Source organism: Linepithema humile, chromosome 1, assembly GCF_040581485.1.
Source record: "Linepithema humile isolate Giens D197 chromosome 1, Lhum_UNIL_v1.0, whole genome shotgun sequence".
NCBI lineage: Eukaryota > Metazoa > Arthropoda > Insecta > Hymenoptera > Formicidae > Linepithema > Linepithema humile.
The window spans coordinates 22,465,358-22,488,217 of NC_090128.1; the positions used below are offsets into that span (position 1 = coordinate 22,465,358).

Here is a 22,860-nt window from a genome sequence, read left to right on the forward strand (position 1 = left end):
TGTAAGCGTAGTATTTGCGTGTGGAAGTGTTCCTGTATCCCTTGTAGTTGAACTCGCATGTCGCTCATAAATTCGACCATTATTTCCATCTGCTCAGTTTCGCGATTTCTATGCGTTCCGGCCTCTATTACGGTCTCTTCGCCCTCGTTACTTAGTTGTTCGCGTAACGATTCTATATCCTCGTCTATCGCGCTGGCAGTTATGTTGCGCGGTGCTTGGGCCATCGTGCTCCGGTATCTTATCTCGCGCGGATCGAATATACTGCTATCGTATGAGGTCAGTTCGGACTCGCTATTTGCTGACGCGCGACTCGGTGTTCTACTGTCTATTTGTCTGTTTCGACGCGTTTCCCTATCCTCGCTTTCGGGTATTAGACTAGTATCTATTTCCCCGAAAGAGTAGTGTCGATTTATTTCTATATTCTCGTGGACTTCCGGATTCTCGCTCGCGTTTTCGGTACTAGAACTCTGTGTTTCGAGTTCGCGATTTCCGCGTGTCGCACGCTGTGTTCCCTGATTCGGGTTTATAAGAGCGCTTATCACTCGTTGGCCTTGGCTGCTGAATAGCCAGGATCGATTAAGTTGCACGTTGGGGTTATCGCGTTCTTCGGACATTAACGCCGCTTACTTTTTGGTGTACAATTTTTTTGTCAGTAACTTACAGAATTATTATCGCTCGCATATTGAATCGCTGCTCGTGCCGTTGCGTCGGGCTGTCTTCTGCGTCCGGCTGTCGGCTGTTGAGGCAGGTCGTGATCCGTCTCTGCGATAAGGCTGCTCTGCTCAGGTTGCGCTGATTCAGCTCCTGCGGAGTTCTACTAGGCTCACGCTGTCCCTCTGCTGATTGCTGCTACGGGTTGCTTCGGCCTTGTCACTTTCTTGGTCACCAGTTTCAACACTTTAACTTTCATTTTGCGTTGTTTTTAGCTCTGGCGCCTGTGCTTCTAACTCTTCGTGTTAGACTTCTTAGTCCAGCTGCAGCCGTGCCCAGGTCAAGGTATCCAGAACATCCGGATAAACGGTAAAGATGGCGAATCCCACCGCTGCCACCAATTTGTTGCGCCTACTTTGGTGGCGGTAGGCGCTGTGTAAAGATTCGGGATTCGCCGTGCTGGTCAAGGGGGCTTTGGCTCGGAGAGTTTAGAATAATTAAGCACTTCTGAATATATATAGAATAGCTTTTATTTGATATCTTCTTATTACACTTGTCACCTCACTTATTCGGCGACCGTACTACCGTGGTTACGCGTGTACGCGACGTGTCGTGCTTCGTCCGGAACTTTGCTGATAAAAACCCGCGGCGCCTTGTGTGCCGCCTTAATTTATACGGATCAGTATTCGGAACACAATGAGACTTGAACTATATCGATCCATTGTGTTACCAAAATGCTGATCTGTTTAACCTACTTTAGACGCAAGTGACACTCGGGCTTCTAAGAACGAGTGCTCGCGTCAGCGCCTAATTGTTTAATAATTAAATAACTTTTGTCACAGGATTCTCGAGAAGTGGCCTCGATTAATGGCCTTCTAAATGTTTATTATTGTTATTGCCTAATTAACCTATAATTATTACGTTGTGGTCTTTCGACACACAACAGTTATCATTTTGCTGTTATACCTAATGTTTCAAAAGTCCCGCAATGGACAGACATTTTGAAAATAAAGCATTTTTGAGAAAAATGTTTGAAATAAAAGTTATTGATGTATTTTAAATTATCACCTTGAAATCATTTTAAACAAAAAATAATTTTTGTAATATTTTCTAAAACAAAATTCAGCTGCCGTAAATTTTTCTTGTCGATTTAGACAACTGATTTTATTATTTTAGATTGAAAAAAATTAATAGGCAAAGATAAAGTCATAGATTATGTTAAACCAATAGTTGCTTTAGTTAAAAATATGATTGACCTGATAGCTGCCAATACATACAAATTTCAAAATATTTCCAAAAATACTGGTTTTTGTTGACGGAAAAGTATTCCAAAAAGATTTTACTACACTATTATTCACAAAAATCATATTTTTAGAAAACGTCCCGAAAACTGCCCTTCTACTAAGTATATATATATATTTATATATTTGCAAACATGTCCAACGGCAGCTATGAGAACTTAAAAAATATAATGTACTAGGTGACTATATATTTAGTTTATATAAGATTTACTAAATAGTTAGTATTGTAATTAAACTGTTTAAAAACATATGCAACATATATAAAGTTTATTTTGTAAATAATAACAATTATACACTTTTGGTATAAAAATTTTGTATTTATTGGTAGTTTTAAGGACTTTATATATAAAAAAATGAAAGAACGGCAGTTTTAAGGGCAGTCTTTAAAACTGCCGATAAACATATATAGCTTTCAGAACCGACCTGAAAACTACCAAAAGTCCTCGAAACTGCCGATTCATGCAAAAAATCGTCCCGAAAGCTGCCTCTGTACATACATATATATATATATATATATATTTTTATATATATAAATAAATATATATATGTATATTTTATTCAAATAATGTGTGTACTTTATTATTAAAAAAAATTTCTTTTTATTTGTCCTAAATCTATTCCCTATTAATTTTATTTATAAAACAAACATTTTTTAATATTTCTGCCAATTAAAAATTAATCAGTGATACAAAAATTCAAACTCGATTATATGTAAAACAATGGAATTCTTATTATTTTAAATATGTAATTATTTCACGGTAATAAATGGTAGAATGAGAAAAAAGTAAAAATATTTTAAATAATGAGAATTTCATGATTTTAAATAAATTTGAATTTATTTGCCTTTGGCCAATTTTCCATCGGCAATGGAAATTTTTTCTAAAAGCCACTTTGACCAAGTTCTGATTAAAGTAATCGACGATTAACTTTTAATGTTATTAACATTTCTACCGATATACTGATACATCGCGAACGGATTACTTTCATCAGAACTTGATCGTAGCCCTAAGAGTAATTATTTGAAGCAGATGCAAAAAATATATTCATCCGTTTTCGACATGTTGTTGCATTTTTGCTGAAATTTATGACTCGGCATGTGTTGTTGGCAACTTGCTGTCATTTTGCTCTTTATATACAGCGATAAACCGTTGACAGCAAATACACGACAAATTGTCGGCAAAATATGTTGAATATGTGTGATGTCAAACCAAAAACAAATGCCTGACTCACCTTGTTCTAAATTTGCTGCAAACTCATGCGTTTTGTTTTCGGCAACATGACAGCAAAAACGCAGACAGGTGGCTATCAGGGTAGTTTATACTCAACGTGTCGGTAACGGCCGGTGTGTAAGCCTCGTATCTATTCAAATGCAGATTGAGCATCAGTTTGTGCATGATCGCGTTTTTATCTATGTATCGCACAAAGGTGTCGATGATCTTGTCGGTTCGCAATCCGGCCGATAGAATTTCGTTCATCGACGCCGCGCGATTAACCGGAAAGAACAATTGACATCGCGTCGACATGTAATCGCTCAAGGATTTGACTCGTTGAACGAATTTGGATGTGTATTGGTAATTTTTATCGCTGTTTCCGGTGGTTGTCGTAGTATTGTCATTAACGTTAACGATCGCGTCATCGGTGATATTCTCGTAACGTCGACATCTCTCGCAATTTCTGATATTTGACAGCAAAAAATCCATGAACGATCGTTTGCTGCCACCTCGTTTCTTGTCGACGACGAAGCACAGAACGGTATCGTCCACATAAGATATCGTATCGTAACGCCAAAACATCACGTTGGACAATAGAAAAATTTTTTTCACTCTTGTATCACAATCGTGCACGACGTCGACGAGCGTGGTTTTGTATCTCTCTTCGATGTATTCGGCCATGACGTCGACAATGTCGTATTTCTCAAACGTTTGATTGTAGAACGACACGACGTTGGACAACAATCCGTCACGAGAATCGACGATCGAAACGTCGTTTGCGTTTCTTCTTCTCATGATCAGAGCATAGAGAAACATATCGTGCGTGCACAAACCGCCGATCAAACCTTTGGTCGTGACTTCTCCCAGATACCTGTATCGATTTAGAATGTATTTGGTTCTTAATTCAAAAACATCGTTGTTTCGACAAAGCAACGCGATAAATTGAATAGTTTTGTCGATCGTGAGCGAATCGTCAAAAACGAATTTGAACATCTGAACGATGGTCAGCGTCGGCGAGTAATTGACGAGATGCGCGACGAGACGATGCGTTCGCGTTTCTTCTGATCGTTGCGGACGATCGCCATCCACGTTTCGGGTAACGATGAAATCGAAGAAATCTTCGTCGATTGCGCTGTAACGAGCTATGTAATTGTCAAGCATCAGTAACATCTTCGGTACCTTTTCGTTCTCGAAGATTAATCTGTTACGCCCGTGAATGTCAACGACCGCTCGATAGAACGCGTCGTGTCGTCGCATATTGTGATATATCTCAATTTTTTTGACCGCTACCCGCAAAGACGTCAGAGATTTTATCCACGTTGCGCTGTTGCGCCAAAAACGAGAAGCGCGTTCGACATAAGTAGTATATGGCAGGTATGGGGCGTCACAACAAACCCCCACCACCTACCTCATATTTGACCCACTGACCTACATTTGGTCTGGCGTCAAAACAAATGACGTCACAGGGAGGGGAGGGGGAAAAGATGGCGGCAGTGGGTCCAACATGGCGGACGTCTACAAGATGGCGGCTGTTGACAAGTGATTTTTATTTTTCGGAATTGAGAAAATCCAAGTTGGGTTCGAACCTGGATCGCTGGATTTCTAGTCCTGGTCCTAGTCTGCTGGGCTACCTATACATCTAATGATAGTAAAATGGTGTGTCGTATTTATGGCTATGGGACCTGGCAGGGAAGGGATGTATATATACTGGGGCCGCGTCTATATGATGTACCCCGGACCTGCCAGAGATGGCAGGTATGGAACATGTAAACAAACGGCGTCGCACAGTCGCCTCCAGTCTGCGAAGGGAAGGGATGTATATATGTTGGGACCGCGTCTATATGAGGTACTCCGGACTCTCTGGCAGGTATGGGTCATGTAAACAAACGACGTCACACAGTCGCCTCTAGTATGTGAAGGGAAGGGGCGTATTTATACTGGGACCGCGTCTATATGAGGTACCCCGGACTCTCTGGCACGTATAGCGAACAAAAAAATGACGTCGCAGCGACGAATGATCATGCGACTTTTAGTTTGATATTTGGTGTGATGGTTAAGGGGTCGCGCGCGTGATATTGCGTAAACGGGGTGAGCGTCAGCCACCCGTTTTCGCAGATTGAACGTGCTGTAAGAATTGACGATGGCGAGTGGAGCGTGCAGGAACATGTGAAAAGGGGAAGGAAACGAATGCAAGAAATGAAATACAAAATCGTTTAATTGGAATTTTTTTTTAAATACATAATTGAACATTACAGTCAAAATATAAAAAATATTTTATTTGACTTACTGAATACATTCTAAAAATATTATTTCAAAGCGCGCATCGAGAAATGTTAAATATATGAAAAAAATGTTTTATTTTAAATTTTTAAAAATACATTGTTGAATATTACAACAAGTACTAGTAGGTAGTTTCGTTTGCTCATTCTTTTTGCAAAGAAAAATTTTGCGATTTAAGCATACTATCAGTCTGTCGTTTTGGTTATAATCATCGGTGAAAAGACGAAGAAATTGCTGAAGGCTGTAACCAAGAGACAAATAGTAAAAAAACACGCAGCAATATTGACCGCATGTTTGCGAAAAAAATCCTTGTAGCTGCTCGGTGTTCCATCGATACGTGATGGAATTTCGTCGAAGTCGCAGATGAAATCGTTGATCCGAGTGTGGCGGGATTCCGTAACTATCGAAGTATGTGCCGGTACCATGCTTGTCGATGTAAAAGGCGACCCAGTGTCTTCCGGAACGGTCATGTTCGTCTGTATTAGCGACAATGGCTGTCGACCTTGTCCACACCCTCGGTAGTCTGTCGGCAGGATAGACTCCCGCATATCTGACATTGAGACGATTCAACGCGTGTAAGATTTCCAACGAATTCATTTGTCGCGTAACAAGACGGTGCTCGCGTGCGAGGAATTATTTGTATAGTAGAGTCGCAGGGGTTTACCTCCTTACGCAAAGAGTAGACGTTCTCGAATGATTGTGTGTTAACGGGGATGGTTTGTTGAGCGTAGCTATCGGTAGGATATTCTTCTTCTTTCTTTACGTACGGTGTATCTTTTGCAATGTAATAAAGTGATTGATTTTTCTCTTCTTCCGTCTGTTCTTTTTCTTCTTCCGTAGCGTTACGCCACGTTTCGATATTGCGAATTATATCAAAATTTTTATTTTTTTTCATAAAAACAGCACTGTCGGTTTTTTCGCTTACGCTCCAATTCTCATGAGAAAGATCATCGCAGCTCGAAACGATGCTACACTCGCTGCTAGTGTTTTGAGTGACTATCCAGCGTTTCAATTTGCAAGCGTTGCGTAACGCGCAAAGAAATTTGTCTGTAGAGCAAAATCAAAAGCCGTGGCGAGAGCACCGATGTCCGCTCTCTTTGACTTCTGGTAAATTTTTAAATGCCGGAGAAATTCCTTCTAGATTATATACGTTTCTGGAAAGTAGACGCCTCAGATAGTGTGCCTTTTTCTGCCCCCTGCTATAGATGTAGCGCGCTCGACGTGTTATTTCTCGTAGTTGTATTACGAAACATTTAAGATCAGTTTCACCATCGAACCACTCGATTCCGTGATAATTTCGCGAAAGCCAGTTGTTTTCTCGTCTCGATTTATCGGGTAAATCGTCAAAGGGATAGGGAGGCGTCATAATCCAGTGTCCGATGATTGGTGAGTTAATCGCAACGACAGCTACTTCTTTCGGAATAAACTTCTCGGCGGCATCGCGGAAACCCTGTATATCAATGACTATATCCATAGTTATGTCCAAGTACTCACTCTTTATTTTCAAACGAAGCGACGACGTTTGTGTCTCGAACAGGACTGAATCTGTTTCCGCTGCTTCACACGCCATTTAAGAAAACAGACGTGAGGGAAAAATGTGTGTAGTAGTAGTGGTGGGAGGCGGGGGTTTGGCGTTATAAAAGTCTAACCGGCAAAATCGACGATAACTTGTCGAGAGGAGTCTATTTCTAGAATGTTATCGAACTCTGCGTAAACGATACAATTAACGGTCGCGGTAAGCGCCTTTTCAAATTTCACTTCTAATCGCAAACTACCATGTTTTACGAGATTCCAATGTCCGGCGCAATGAGCGGACAAGTCGAGGGTAAGATCAAAAGCGAAAAGAGTGTAGCCCTGGCCATAATCCTCTCTACTTATAGAATTTCCCTTGTTCAAGAAGTGAATGCCGGTTCCCGAGAAGAGCGTGTGGTAGGCTTCGACGTAAAGACCTTCGTCTTTCAAGAAGTTCGGTTGTAACGGTCTACTGGGAATTTGCATACCATCGGCATACAGAGAAAAGAAATTTATACCGTAGTTTTTGAAATTAAACGGATTCAGTTTTCTATCACTATTAAACGCTCTGTTATCGACAAAACCGACTATTACACGTTTTGGCAGTTGTCCGAGTATTACATTATCTATCGATTCCCCTACGAGTCCAGCGTGAATCGTAAATGTTTTAACGTCGACTTTTGTGAGAGAATATTTGGCGGTGGTTTTACTCAACATTCTCGCATGCGAGAGTAACACACCAGGGCTTATCTCTGCTCTTCTAACGAGCAGACTAGCGTCTAGAAGGCGTATTTTTGACAGTGAATTAGATTCCATAAGGCAAAACGAATCTTTCGAGCGAACGAGCCTCATTCTAACTTCCACCCCGTTGATTAAGAATTTATCCTGATTGAAAACGTCGCAGTGAAGATGGCCTATGAGATCTAGCGCCTGTTCGTCTCGAATGTAACGCGAGCGTCTCACGAGAGCCTGATTTGGGGTTTGCGACTCTAGGAGGGCGTCCATTAAACCTGGGGTATCCATATCCCACAGACAGCAGGTCAAATGGGAGTTTTTTGCGGGTGAAGAATAATTTAATAACGCCTCGATGTAAGCCCGATACGCGTAAGCGTTGTTTGGGGGCGACACGAGTTTTTGATTGAAATATATGTCGATTTGGTTGAACATGGAATGCAGTAAATGATTTACAGGGCCTACTTTGAATTCGGGGGTGCCAACGGCGGTACCGCCTCCTGCTAGGGGGGAAGATTCTACGCGTATGCGAAGGCTCAGCATGGTGTGCGTGAGATCTAGATAATCTTCTCCATGACCGGGTATGACGAATTCTATAGGCGCGTCGTCCGCGAGCGACGTTACGGGTTTGTAATAAATCCATTGCGAACTCTCGATGCTGGTTTGTGTGAGTGGTAAAGAAAAGAGATCGAGTTCACTTTTTAAACACTCGTTTGAATGTGTATGAAGAAAGGACATGCTCCGTAAATTCCTATTCACGCACTGATTAAGAGAATATGTCGGCTACACTACGTTTCTTGACTCGACGACGCCTCGTGGTGCCGGATGGCTTTTTGCTGTTGGTCTTTCTAGCCGCTGTGCAAATTTTCTTTTTTTTCGTTGTCTTTTTTTTCTTCGCGATTTTCCTTCGCACGCTGCTATTTTTCGACGATTTCTTTTTGCTCGTCTGACGATGAGGACGACGACACTTAGGAACCGCGATGCGTCTTTTGTGACTGAAGAAAGGAAACTGAAGCGCGGCTGTTTTCGCTGATACTTTATAACCTGTACCCTTCATCAAGCTAGTTATTTTTTCTTGAGCTTTTTTTTTTGAGATTTCCACTCGATTCCTTGAACGGTGTATTATTTTCAACATCCTCCATTACGCTAATGCCGGCGCGTAAAGCTTCTTTACCAACCGCTCGTACACCTTTACTCAGATAAGGAAGCGTCCTCCTGAATAATCCTCCGAGAAAACTACCGATTCCGTGTCCTCGTTGATAGGGTGCTCCGACGAAAACTCGTGTGATTCCTTCACTCCGACCCCCGTTTTGTATATCGTAATATTCATGGTCCTCCGGTCTAGTCATAGCGTGCGGCTTTTCCGACTGATTTTTTCTTACTGGAAACGTCTAAAGTGCAACGTCACCGTCAGTGTTCCCGATTGGGAATGGTATTCTTTTTCCGAATTGATCTTTTATATCTATTTCAATCCTACGAAAATACGTTTGTCGTAATGGTATATAATGCGGGACGGAGAAATGTTTCACTTGATTCGCTCCGTACGCGTAATAATGACCGTAATGCTGCAGCTCAACCGGTACTATTCGAAGAAGTGGAGTTTGCACATCGCCGGTTATATAAGGTTCACAAATATCACAATAAACAAAAAGTTTATCGGGAATACCGCGCAGCAATCCGTACGGTTCGAGAGTATAGAAATTTCCAGCGCGCCCTCTTTGTTCTCTTTTAAACCCGAGTTTGATAAAAGGTGCTGTAAAAATATCTTTGGAATTAGGATTAGTTGCAGTAAGTGTTGTATAGAATTCGATTTCACTAGTCGTTAGGGCCCCACCGCAACCGAGTATTCGTAGAAGATTATCGGAAACGTTCATATGATGAACCAGATTGCATTTATTTTCATCGCATGTAATCTCGAACAAGATTTTACCACCACTAGCGTCTTCTAGTGTCAAATTAATATGCGAATTCGCATTTTTGCACGCCGAATTAATAGCGGAGATAAGTTCCTCGATATTTTTGTAAATACCATTCGGTATTACTCCTTGCGTCGACGTTAACGTCGTCCTGCCTTTCCTCGTCTCGCGACCATTTTCAATATCGACGAATCTAATGACATTTTCACCGTGATTTATGTGTAAAAAAGTAGTGGGAAATTGGATCTCGTTAAGCGCGACTTCCCATTCGCCGTGTAAGTGTATAGGATGGGGTAATTCTGTAATGAAGGAAGTGGTTGCATTGTCCGGAAAATAGCGCATACTACTATTGCTGAGAAGAATCAAGAGAAATTGATCCGTCCTCATTTCGAACAAACGGGGTTAAACTCGAAGCAGGGATCCAAGAATCAAACTTGCTGGGATAACCACGCCAGCTAACCAGCACCTGTTTATTATTACCGCGACCCCGACTTCTTATCACACGATCGACGATAAACTCCTCCTCCTGCAAGTTTTTCTCAACCCGAGCCAATTCTTGTTCGTAAAAAATGCCGTCTATGACTTCTCCCGCTAAATCGCTCAGCTCGTACACACGTGGTTTTCGCCAATCGAGTATACGGTGAATTCGAAATATCGCCGAGGCCTCGTACGAGGCACGGTGGAGCGAGGAGATATTTTAGAAAGGATATCCTTTCTCGAAGACGACTTTTGCTCTACTGATACGAACGAGATCACCGACGTGGTATTTAGCCTTTCGACGTTTCTCGTTCGCTTCGTCGTCGTTGCTCCTCCATTGGCGCGTTATATTTTCACGCGCGATACGTGCATTTTCTCTTGTAACGACATACGGTTGCATTCTGGTGATCGAATGACGGGTGTGATTATAGGCGTTTACGATATTTTGCAAAACATCGATGTAGCGTCGCGTATTTTTATGCGTAAAATAACGCCACATTCGTTCTTTCAACGTTCTGTTGAAGCGCTCGACGATGGCGGCTTTGACATCCGGATTGCGGGCTACGCGAAAACGAATGTCATTTTCTTTCAAAAGCTTTTGTAGCGGTCGCCCGACAAATTCTTTACCCTTGTCCGTTTGTAGGTATACGGGTACGCGTCCGTTACTTCTCGAGAGCACGCACTGGAAAGCTCCCATTACGGAATTACTCGTTTTGTCGCGCAATGGTTCTACCCAGACGTATTTACTAAGTACATCGATAATCACGAGTAAATACGCATATCCGTCGTTGTAACTTTTGAGATTTCGGAGTTCGATCAAATCAGCCTCCTACAGATCGTCGATATTCGTTACGTTGTAATGCATTCGTGGAAATTTCCGTCGCAATGGACGATGCAGTGTGTACGCATCTTGCGCTTCGAGCCATCGCACGACATTGTTACGGAATAAATTCGCCGCGCGAAACATTATCGACAGCCGAATAACCGGCATAATGCGCGGGATCATAGTACAATTTTTCAAGACCCGTCATTCCAATTTATTCCAATTGAGCAGGCGTCTCGCTACCGGAGAATCCGTGTTTCTCTTAGGAGTGGAACTCGCCGTAGGACCGCTAAGTTTCGTGATATTTTGCGAAGAACCGACTGCTAATAATTTTTTATTTCTCACTAGTGTGGAGGGAATGTTCAAGTCGTGAAGTAACCGCGTGAACTAAACTCTTCCCACGGTTTTCACGGTTTTTCTATCGCGCATCGCCTCGTTTATCAGGTCTGAGATATTTGAATCTTTTACGACGTTACCGTCTATAGTCACGACTCCTTGCTCATCCCAGCTAATTCTACTCGACAATGTTTTATCGAGTAGGTGTTTCGTTAGTAAGCGAGCTTTGGCACGGTAAGATTTCGGTACGCTTTCCGCTATTCTTCCGACGCTTTTCATCACCTCGAGACTTGTGTCGTGTTCTTTCGGGAAGCTTCTCGTACGACTAGAGTCCGGAACGAATGAGCCCGTGAGATCGTGCACCGGTACTCCTTCACGTGTGTCCAACGCATTTTCGTCTTTTTCTTCCTCTTCTTCTTCCTCGGCGTTACGCGTGTCGTCCTCGTGCTACTCGTACAAAGTGAAGATATCGCCAAAGAACCTCTTTGTACACCTTCCATCTCTCGGCTTCGTCCTTCGGATAGGGTGAATTAAGAATTTGACTCAACTCCGCGTCGAGTCTGGATAAAGGGGTCCCGGGAATTCGCACGGAATTATTATTATTAGCGCTTTCGTTGTTCCCGATGTGTTTTCCACCAGAGGTACACCGTCGGTAGTCGGCTGCGGATGATGTAATTGACGCTGCATTCTCTCGAGATTTTCCGTAGAAATTAAAACCATTTTTTTCGCTCTTTCCATAACGCTCAATATTATTTTCTCTCTTGTGTTTTAATCCGTCGCCCTGTCTATAATTCGCGAAAATAAGGCCTCTAATAAAGGAACGATGATATAGGATAAGAATCCACCTCGTTGTACCAATAGCTTTCTTTTATTCTTCCAATTTCCACGCTTTGACGCGATACGACGCAGCGCCGTTTTGTATTTGCTCAGACGATTTTTTTCGCGTCGTTCGAGCACAACGTTACCATTGAGTGTGTTGAAAACGCATTCGCAAATACAGCGAATAAATTTTTCATCCGCGGTTCGCAGGAAGGAGGTGCGTTGATTTTTGTTCAGATGACACAATGCCTCTAGAAGACAAACGTTTCTCTTTCCGATCGAACGTCTAGCGGTTTTCGTTGCACTGTCTGACGCTGCTACCGCTTCTTTCATCGTGTGAAAGTCTCTCGCAACTGACGTCACGCGAACGCTAGTACATACTTTTTATACGCTTGAGAATGATCTGCGCGGTACGTAGACGTAATGCAACGCATCGTCGGGAAAGATGTTTATCCGAAATCGATATTTGTCCAGAGTCGATTGTTTCAGATCGAGTAATAAATATCCGTGAGGGTGTGAGGTTGCGTCAAAGTATGCTTCTTCTAGAAACTTTGGGCCATGGGGGTACACTTGTCGCGCGAGATGGCGAATTTGAGCGCGATCGCGTGGGTTCTTGAAGACGACTATGTAGTTAGAATTAAGAGATATGTCGCGCTGTCCGCGTCCTTGGTGAAATAGATTTTGCGTGATGAGTATAACACTAAGATTCTTATGATGACTACCCTTTGTAAAAAGATCCACGATTACGTCGCACGAGGATGATTCTCTCATAAGATCGTCGATTATCACCAATTTTGGTGCGAGAGGATCGCAAGAATAATCGTCTGTTTGCGGTAGCCCTTCGCGAAACTCGATTATATTTCTCTTTATTTTACCCTCCCCTCTTCCATGTCCTCCCACTTTCTCTTTTGTTTTCGCAAACATGTATTGTAGTTGACGATATGCGTCTTGCCATTCGGCGTAATAAAATAAGACTCTTTCAAAAGAAACATCGGCCATTTCGGGTAAATATTTGAGAAAGGATTTTACAAAGACCGTTTTACCACATCCGGTGGGACCGCTGACAATAGCCGTCCAGGGATGTTTCCAGCGTACGTCCATCTTGTGAAATGAACACCGCTCGTGTCTTCACTAACATAAAAAAAGCCGTGCAACGGTACGATGAAGTAAGCTTACTATCGCGGCAGAGGGCACTCCGCGGCGGAGGTGCGCGCGTGCCAGCGTACTTCGCGGCGGTCTTTTACGAGCTGATTCGGACCGGAAAAGCTGGACAAGCGTAAATGCTGAACAAGCGGAATTGCTCGCGTCAGCGCCTGCGCGCGCGGGGGAGTGAGTTCATGAGCTTATGATACTCCCCCACGATGAAAAGCTGCTTTTCATGGAGAGAATTGGGCAAAAATAGTCGTTTTACGTAAATGTATGTGGGGGGAGAGAGAGAGAGAGAGAGAGAGAGAGAGAGAGAGAGAGAGAGAGAGAGAGAAAGGGGAAAATAAACTTGGAGAAAAATCATTGGAGAATTATTTTTTCAGAATATAAATACAAAGCAAAAACGATATAAAATATAAACAATTTTATTATTTCTTAAATCTTTACATGACTTTTTTCTATAATTTTATCATTTTCTTAGCCTATTCTTATTCTATTTTTACAACACAATTTTTATTTACTTTTTACAAAAAAATTTATAAACTTTACATATATGGGGAAAACGTGCGTGTAATTATTTAAATAATAAAATAGAGCGAAGAAACAGCATCGTAAAATAACAATTAGCGTTCAGATAAATATCCATAAGGGACGGAACAACGACTGTCGAGAAATCTACGTTTTAGCAACACGGGTGTGCAAGCTTTCACTTCGTCGCGTGTTATTATTTCGTGAAAGGCTGTACGTCGAATTGCTCTGAAACGTAGATTTATCGAACGCGATTCTACCGTTGCCGACTCCGTCCCTTCCTCCTCCTTCTCTTGACCTTCTCGCTCTTTACGTAATAATAATTCCCTAATACTATTAAAATTAACTAAGCGTGAGTTTTCGAAATTTAGAGTTATGCCCTTTACTTTGCAAACTTCTCGCGTTTGTCCTTCCGCTGTGCGAACCACGTATGCGTAAAATTTTGGACCACCCGATACAAACGCCTCGATATAGCTACCGCGACCATAGCTCTCGAGTTCGTCCGTCATATCGCCTAGGAAATTACCTTTACGCACTTCGTATTCATCGGAGACACCGCTGCTCACGTAAATACACGAGTCGGTATCGTAATATAAAACGCGACGATCCAATTTATCTAAATATTCGTATAATACAAGACGCGCCTGTGCCGTCGTGAAAGCCGCTATAACCACGTTAGTAAGAGGCGAGGGTACGTCCAGCTCTTCTCGCAGTCGCCACGAAACATACATCACTTCTTCGTTTACGGGTAATATTTCGATTATCTCATGCTGAGGACTCGTGAGTAAACTCGCTAAACGCTGTTGAGTTTTTACGATCTCGGTATTCGGCAGGTTGGATCGTTGACCAAATTTCCCCCAAAAAGAATTTAAACATAGCTTCGCGACCGAGCGCAAACCAGGATTTTTCGCGATGTTTTGCTTATCGAGAACGACACCCTCGGTTTTCTCGTAGTCGCGAAGATATTGTTCTTTAGACACGTCATCCTCACACTCGCTCGGCCATCCGCTGGCTTCTTGTTTCAATTTTAAAAATGTATTTATATATTCCGTGAATAATCCACCCTGCTGTGTATCGGGATCGTAGCGAGCTGTGGTGTATTGCCAAATCTCACAAACCCTCGTTACGAGATAACCTTTGTCGATGGCTTTGCGCAATTCAAGCGATACCCACGTACCCTCGAATTCTCGCTCGGACGGCTCGTGGGTACATTCTTCGTGTGAAAATGTTTCGCAACAACTGCGACACAACGCGAATAGTAGCTTTCCACGCACGCGATAGGGTAATACGGGGTGAAAGAGATCGCTCGGAGGGAGTACCCTGCAACGCACGAGACCTTTGACGGAATCAAAATTGTAACACGGTCCTATGCCAATTAGAGTCGAGCATTCCTCCGCGACGTACACCGTGGGATGTCCGATCGGGAAAACCCCGATCTTCAGTACGTACGGGTACAGAGAACACACATCCACGTAACGTATCTTCTCCGTATCCGTAATCTCGTACCGCGTCACGATGTTCCCCGTACGTCCACCGTAGAACGCATCGCGCGGGTTGAGCGGCTCAATTTCTATCATCGGGTGATTTTGTAAAAATTCACGCATTTCCCTATTTTCCATCATTTCGCGATCAAAGACGCATTCCCACTTCTCTATCACCGAGTACCCCCGTCTTCGAAGACGATACGTTGTTGCGATGGTGCGCTCATAACGCAAATCAATCGTATCGCCGCGTTCGTTGTTTACCGTTAGTTCGCTATCGCGATTAATCCTAAAACACGACGGACATCCGTGCCAAAAACAACCGTGGAATTGCAACACGTGATAGTGTGTTATACCGTTTTCCACCGACTCGTAATAACCATCGACTAGCGTGCCGTCTTGCAGACGATATTCCCGAGTGTGTCCTGCGTGGGTGATGTTGTGTCCGAGCTCGCGCTCTTTCCACACCAGCCACTGAAGCGCCTTCCGCGATTGGGTATTCGCGCGTCTGTACCCGCCCGGTGGAATTATTCCAATTTCTCTTTCACGTAAAAAGTTTTTTCTAAAAACCGTCATACACGTGGAAGCGATGGTTGTGCATTCCTCGAACGGACACACGCGACCGCACTTCAAGAAAATCTTTCTGAAAGACATACACGCGCGTCTCAGAATATTCACGTCGTTGCGACAGTAACGCAATATCTCGCATTCGAAATCAAACACATAATTCGTACGAATCATTTCCGCGTGCCACGCTAAAAACTTTTCTCGCTCGTTCGTATTCATACTATCGGGTGAATAATATCGAATATCCGGCAACGGACCGACATATGACTGATTATCGTTGGTATTAAATAAATGCGGAAAAATGCCTTTCTCCAAAGTATTCGTCAGGCCAAAAGCCTTCGGTAACTCCGATAAACGCATTGGCATATAATTAATACTATCGATAAATTTCGTATGTCCCACTGTTAGTACTACAATTTTCATCCCGTTTAAGATTACCCGCGGTTCTAAGGCGGTTCCGCTCTCAACAATATAACGTAGGATAAATTGTGCATCGAATGCTTTCGCGTTATGAGCTATACAAATTATGCGTTTAAAATATTTAGTCGGACGTGTCGCGAAATCTACAAACTCCTTTACAGGATCACGACGAAATATGTATTCACGAATACCGCACCACCGACAGCGCACCGAAGTATCCTCAATTTCGGCACACGTTTCGCAAATCTGTTGCGCGACGCAAAGTGTAGGTACGTGAATATTTACACTCGCGGTACCTTGAAGCGTGTCATCCTGTCGCGTCTCGAAATCGTAAAACACGAATGCGACGCGACTTTCTGTTTTAAGTACGCACTCACCCGCGTTTTGTTGTTGCTCTCCTTCCTCTCCCAAAATGTGCTCCGTGTCGTTAGTACGGAAATTAGCTTTGTGAGGGAGAGGAAGCATGTGACAAAGATGATTCAACGGCTGGGCAGAACGACACGTTGAACAGTAAGTCACGCCGCATTCGTGTTGTCTATTACGCTTGATTAAACGACCGCATTCTTCGCAAAAACATACGGTGTTGCAAACGCTACGAGACGATTGCCCATCGTATGATTTTTGCGCACGATGATGCTCAAGACACGCGTGATTGAAAAATTCGCGATTACAATTTTCGCAATGAATACGCTCCGCGTCGAATCGCTCGCACGAAGGTACCGCGTAACACCGAGGGCATTTATTTGAGCATCGGTGTCCCCCTACATCGCTGCGGTAACCGACGTTACACGGTACACAATAACCTCGGCTACCCGCGGCGGCTCTTAAATTTAAAATAACGCTGTAATGCCGTAATTCAGCGTGATGTAATAGGTTTAAACACGTGACCGGTTCGCGATGTAGTGAGGCTAGTATCGCATTTCCATCAAATAAGACTTTACCCCCGAGACCAAAAGTTTCCGCGCTATAAACCATTATCGCGATGTTTTCCGCGGCTAGATATTGCTGAAAATGCTCGATTTCGCGAATACCGCAACCCTCTTCTGGAATTGTAATACCGACTTTCCTCGTTAAATCACGTGCCAGCTCACGTTGTAACGAGGAATGACGGTATCTCACGGCGTTCCATCTTTCATGTAGACTACCCGTACGTAAATTACCACGTTCATTGTAAATTTGCGCCGTTACGAGTGCGCGAGGAAAACATAAGTTATCCGAGTTGGATATCGGTAAAATCGAGCGTTTACCAGCGATATCAAGCGCATTACCCGCACGACCCGTAGGAGGAGTGACACGGTAAACGCGGATATTGAATTCTTGCGCTACGTTCAAGCCCCCGGAGCTTTGAGCTAACGAACTCACGAGGTTCCAGATATTCTCGTGAGTCAAATCACGAGATGGTCGGAACGAAATACCCGCGGGCCCGTGTGAAAGATTCGGGGAATCAAAACTAAGTCCGATGTAATCACTGGGAACACAGGAAAGTACCGCGTACGCGTGAAGCTCGCGAAACGCGTTTTCTAACCACGCGTAAATCTCCTCCCTCTCTGGTAATGATCGAAGGCGAAAACCAGCCTCTCTCCCTACTACACCGAAATTTCTAAACTCACGCACGTTTTCCCTTATTAAATCTAAATAATTAAAATTATCCCCGTTATGATTCGCGATCTGTTCCGGCGCACCAACCTGATTCTCCGGAAACAGCGCTTCCTCATCCTTTTCTCTCTCCAGTCTCCCCTCCCCACGAACTCCTATCTCGTTGTCGTCGGCTTCTTCGGCTTGATTTTCCGCCGACTGCTGCTGCTGCTGCGAGTTTTCTTCCATTCCTCCCCCTCCACCACCAAGCTGAACTGGAAAAATCGAAAACAAACGAATTAGTTTATCTTTAAAATTATGTTTTTACACTTCCATACTCGAATTTTACGCGTTGTTAAAATTAAAAATAGTAATACATTTCATATTAAATTCTCTCACCTCTATACAGGATTATTCCCTTTCTTGTTCACCGTTGATCGTGTTGATCATTGATCACTAATATTCCGGCGAGTAAGAAATTTCCGGGAAAATAATTCCTAAAAATTTCGTCCGGTTAGAATAAAGGTATTCGAGTATGAAAGCGTTATCTATGCAAAAATGTATAATTGTATTTACCTCTTTCCCTCAAAAGTTCCTCTAGATTCTGTTCTTCCGTTCCACTCAGCTCCTCCCCCGTATCTTCCTCTTGTACCTCATCATCATCATCATCCTCATCCTCCTCCTCCTCCTCCGAATCTTCTATTATTATTGTATTTTCACCTTCTTGGTTAAACTCTAAAAAATTCACCATTGTTTTTTAACGGATAAAAATTTTTTATCCATTTTCTTACTGCGATAAATTTCTCATTACTCACCTGGTGAAAAAATCTCTTTCTCGTCAAATGAACTCACTTCGTGAGTTCCAACTTCTTCTTCCTCGCTCTCGCTATCCAAGTTAACGAGAGGTGGCTCAGGTGTGAGCTCGATACGTGCACGCCCTAAAAACATTTAATATTTCATTATTTTAAAAAAATTTACCAATATGATAAAATGCTTATTTTTCATAAAAGAATGTGTGCTAAGACTCACGTGAGGGTTCGGCTTCGGGTGAAGTATCAGCCCGTCGCCTTATTCCGTGAGGAGGAGTATACTCTTCAGGGCGTGCAATACGTTGCACTCCTCTCACCCCCGCGATCTTGCGAGGCGATGCGTTCCGATGTTCTACTCCTAAAAAATTTTACTTTTAATTTTTGAAAATTATATATACATATATATATAATAAAAATTGGAATAAAAACTCACCGTTTTCACTCGCTTCCGAAATCGATCGATGAAAATGAAATAATAGAAAAGCTATATGCCCACCCGCATCCTCCACTTCTCCATCACCGAAAATACTTCTCATTTCGATAATTTCACCCGCGTAGATTACAAGTCTCTGATAGGAGGCAAAATGCCCCAAGCAAAATAGCACCGCTAGCACTGCACTAGGACACACCACCGCAAATTTTGCAAACACTTCAAAATTTTTTTCATCGTTGTCTGATAACAACGATAAATATCTGCTCACATCGAGTCCGCACAAAGCGCGTGACAGTAGTAAGCATGTCTCGACGGTTTTTCTAAAATTCTCAACCATTTTCGCGTACTCAAGATAATCTCGCCCGAATTCACGATACGAAGAAACACGACGCGTGTTGTCCACTACACTGAGAATTTTAAAATGCGATTTTTCTCTGTCTCAAACCTCCTATTTATACCTTCAGTCGGATAAAAAAAATCATCGACATGAACGGTCTTCCCATGGTCGTGGACGATCGAACTCCGTTTCGAAAGAGAAAGTGGAACGACGACGAAGAGAAAGAGGAACGACGACACGAAGACGGAGCGTCGACAATGACGACGATCGACGACAATGCGCATCGCGGACTCAACGATGGAATCAATGACAATGCGCATCGCAGAGCCAACGACAGAATCGTCGATCGTCTCTTCTCGTCGCCGATCGAGACGGTGGATCGATCACCGTTGTCATCCAACGCTGAAAACGCGTTGAAATTTTTGACTTATCACTTATTCGACAATAAAAACATCGATCGTTTGCGATATTATTTGTACGATCGATTGAAAAAACGATATCATTTGCCGTCTTGGTTCGTCTTCGAAAGACACGTTAACGCGAATAGTTTGCTGTCGCACGTAGATTTGTGGTACGACTACGCACCTGCTCGAGATTGTTATCTCGATAGGATCGATATTGCAGACGAAGAATTCGCGTCGATCATCCTCGAACCGATCAAATTGATCTCCCTCGACGACACGGCGATAAAGTTGTGTTACTCGTGTGTCTCTCGAGTGATAGATCGTTCTCGCGCGTCGACGACGACGACCGTCACCGATGATGGTGGTGATCGCGTCACGGTCGTTACGGAGAATATTACGACGGATTTGTCGAAGTCACGACAGCAACGATCGAAAACAATACGATTGCCGTCGATGCCGAATATAACAACGTCGATGATGGAACAATCGTCTATCGAAACGATCGCTACGAAGCAACAGCAACAACGCGGCAGCGGTAACGGTTCGACGACGAAGAGAAGAACACCCGCTTCGGACAGAAGTGGCGTTTATCGTCGAACGTCAAAAGCATCCATTCGAAAGACTCATCAACCGTCATCACCACCGCCATCATCGTTGTATCAATTTCCGGAATCATCGACGACGAAGAGGAACGTTACTGTTTCCACGAACGAACCAACGACGACCTCATCGTCGTCGTTTCTCGAAGAGAAATTTGTCGATCAGATTCTCGGTGAATTGCAAAGAAACTACAACGATGATAACGGAGTTGCTACAAAATTGGAGGATTTATTGTCGAATAAGAAAAAAAAAAATTCTTCGTCATTCGTCGCGATGTGAAACGTTTAGGAGACGAGAAGAGCAACGACGCGGTGGTGTATTTGCGCGTGAAACGTTTCTTCGGATTAGCGTTTTTGCCGTCTAATCACATCAGGGTACCGATACTACGTCTGGAACCTCGATTCGGAACGAAGCGTCTGGTGGACATCATACATGGGTTTGGTCTCTGTGACGTCGAAGATTCTTTAACGTTCTTCGACACTAAAACAGGCTTTGACGTTAGACTTACCAACGGAGAGACCGTTCTCACGATGAAAAGGCAACGATGACGACGAAACGACGACAACGACAACCCGGAGGAATCGGACAACGACATTGCGATGTTAAATTTCTGCGCGGATCTCTTGTCACACGTCTACGCCAGTTATATCGAAGATATCGAATCGACGAAACAATAAAATGCGATTTCTTTCAGCGATAATCGTCGTTTTTTCCTTCACCTTCTTTTTTCTCGTTGTATTTGATATTCAGATGCGTGTTTCGACAACCAAGAATAGTGGCAACACAGCGTCGTCGATACACCGTTGTACCGGTCAATTCGTGGTCTCGCAACGCGACAAATATTCTGGAAAGAACGATTCCGTGCAGAACGATTGACGATTTGAAGACGCGCAACAATTGCCGCTTGATTCACGGTCATACGGTTATTGGTTCGACGAATTGTTAGCGATTGAATTCAGACGTCGCGAAATAACGGGCGTCGGTTTGTTCGTACCGGTATTGCAAAATATTTACTTGATTCTAATAAATATTTACTTGATTTTAATAAATATTTACTTAAATAAAAAAAATCATTTATTTGATTTTAAAAATATTTACTTCATTCTATGAACTTACGTTCATTGATCGTTGCGATGGTTGAGTTTGAAAGAGCGATACAGATACGTGTTCAACGAAGTGAATCGCGGAGTGTCTTATTCGCGCGTGCTCGCGATGTACTTTCAAAAGTTTCACAATCTCGTCGAATGTTACGCGTTGAATGATCCGACGACCTCTTCGTTCGGACTGTACATCGATCGTCCCGATAGCAACGATTACCGTTGCGGTGTTCACGACGACGAAATTTGCGCGGATCCTCGCATTCTTTATATCTATTGCGACGCGAAGAAATTGAAAGCTCTCGTCGAAACGAGCGAGAGTGTTCCGCGTGATCTTGTCGTCACATGTGGAACGCGATGCGATGAGTCAATGTCGACTCTGAAGATGCGAACCTACACCTTGCTCGCTATTGCGATGTACGCCGAATATACGTTGAGATCTTATCTGACGGACATTTCAACAACTCCGTTGATTTGTGAAACGTTGAGGAATTATATTATCGCTAAAAACGATACTAAGAGAGACTGAGAGAGGAAGAATATGTGGTTGCAAGTTTCGATAATATGTCTTATATTCGCAACGATGTTGCTTTCGCTGTTACTGTGGAACGTGAAAACCAATAATCGTAGATTACCAATCGCGATTACCGACGGATATAGAACCAACGTTGAAAAATTGCACAGAAATATAACCGCGACGTCGAAACGAAAGAAGAAAAATAAAGACGACGAAAACAACAGCGACGATAACGAAAAACCATCTGTATTCAATAATGATGAAAAATACGATTCGAACGAAAAAAACGATAATGATGATTTTGTTATCGACAATGATGACGATAACGATGACGCTTTGTTGATGCCACCTCCGTCGCCACTACCACTATTATCGAGGAAGATCTCGAAATCATCGATTGTTATCAGCGATGTAACCGACGACGAAGAAAACAATACGCGAAAACCACTCGAGTCCGCGAGAGGCAGCGATGATCGCGCCAAGTTCTTGGCAATTCTCCATCTTAATATAAGAACGGATTGTGAATTGCGGGCAAAAACCATATAAGAATGCGAGCTCCGTGAACAGCAATAGCATAGTGTGGTAGCGAGCGTCTGCTAATAAAAATGGAACAAGATCGTAAAAAAGCAATATTAACAGCAGTAGCACTTATAATACAAGAAGTAATAGATTCATCGTCTAACAGTGATGATGGTAAAGATTTAATAATAATAGAATAGAGTATGAATGTAAGAAAACATGTACCATGTATCAACATTAAAAATTAAAACATCGGCATTTCTCACATTTTCCGTTGAATTATTAGATGAATGTTTGTAATAAAATTAGGTGTTATTATCCGTTCTTATATTAAGACGTCTTAATATAAGAACGGATAATGAATTGCGG

At 42.9% G+C, this 22,860-nt stretch overlaps 1 protein-coding gene across 1 annotated transcript; it reads right to left on the reverse strand.

The window, feature by feature from the left end:
- Positions 1 to 7,087: 7,087 nt before the first annotated feature.
- Positions 7,088 to 8,425, reverse strand: LOC136997226 (uncharacterized protein F54H12.2-like). Its single transcript, XM_067347701.1, has one exon. It carries the CDS (start codon positions 8,423 to 8,425, stop codon positions 7,088 to 7,090), a length of 1,338 nt encoding a protein of 445 aa, XP_067203802.1.
- Positions 8,426 to 22,860: the final 14,435 nt, after the last annotated feature.

Excerpts from the sequence above, each read along its gene's own strand:
- LOC136997226 (XM_067347701.1), bottom strand. The coding sequence starts at position 8,425 with ATGTCCTTTCTTCATACACATTCAAACGAGTGTTTAAAAAGTGAACTC.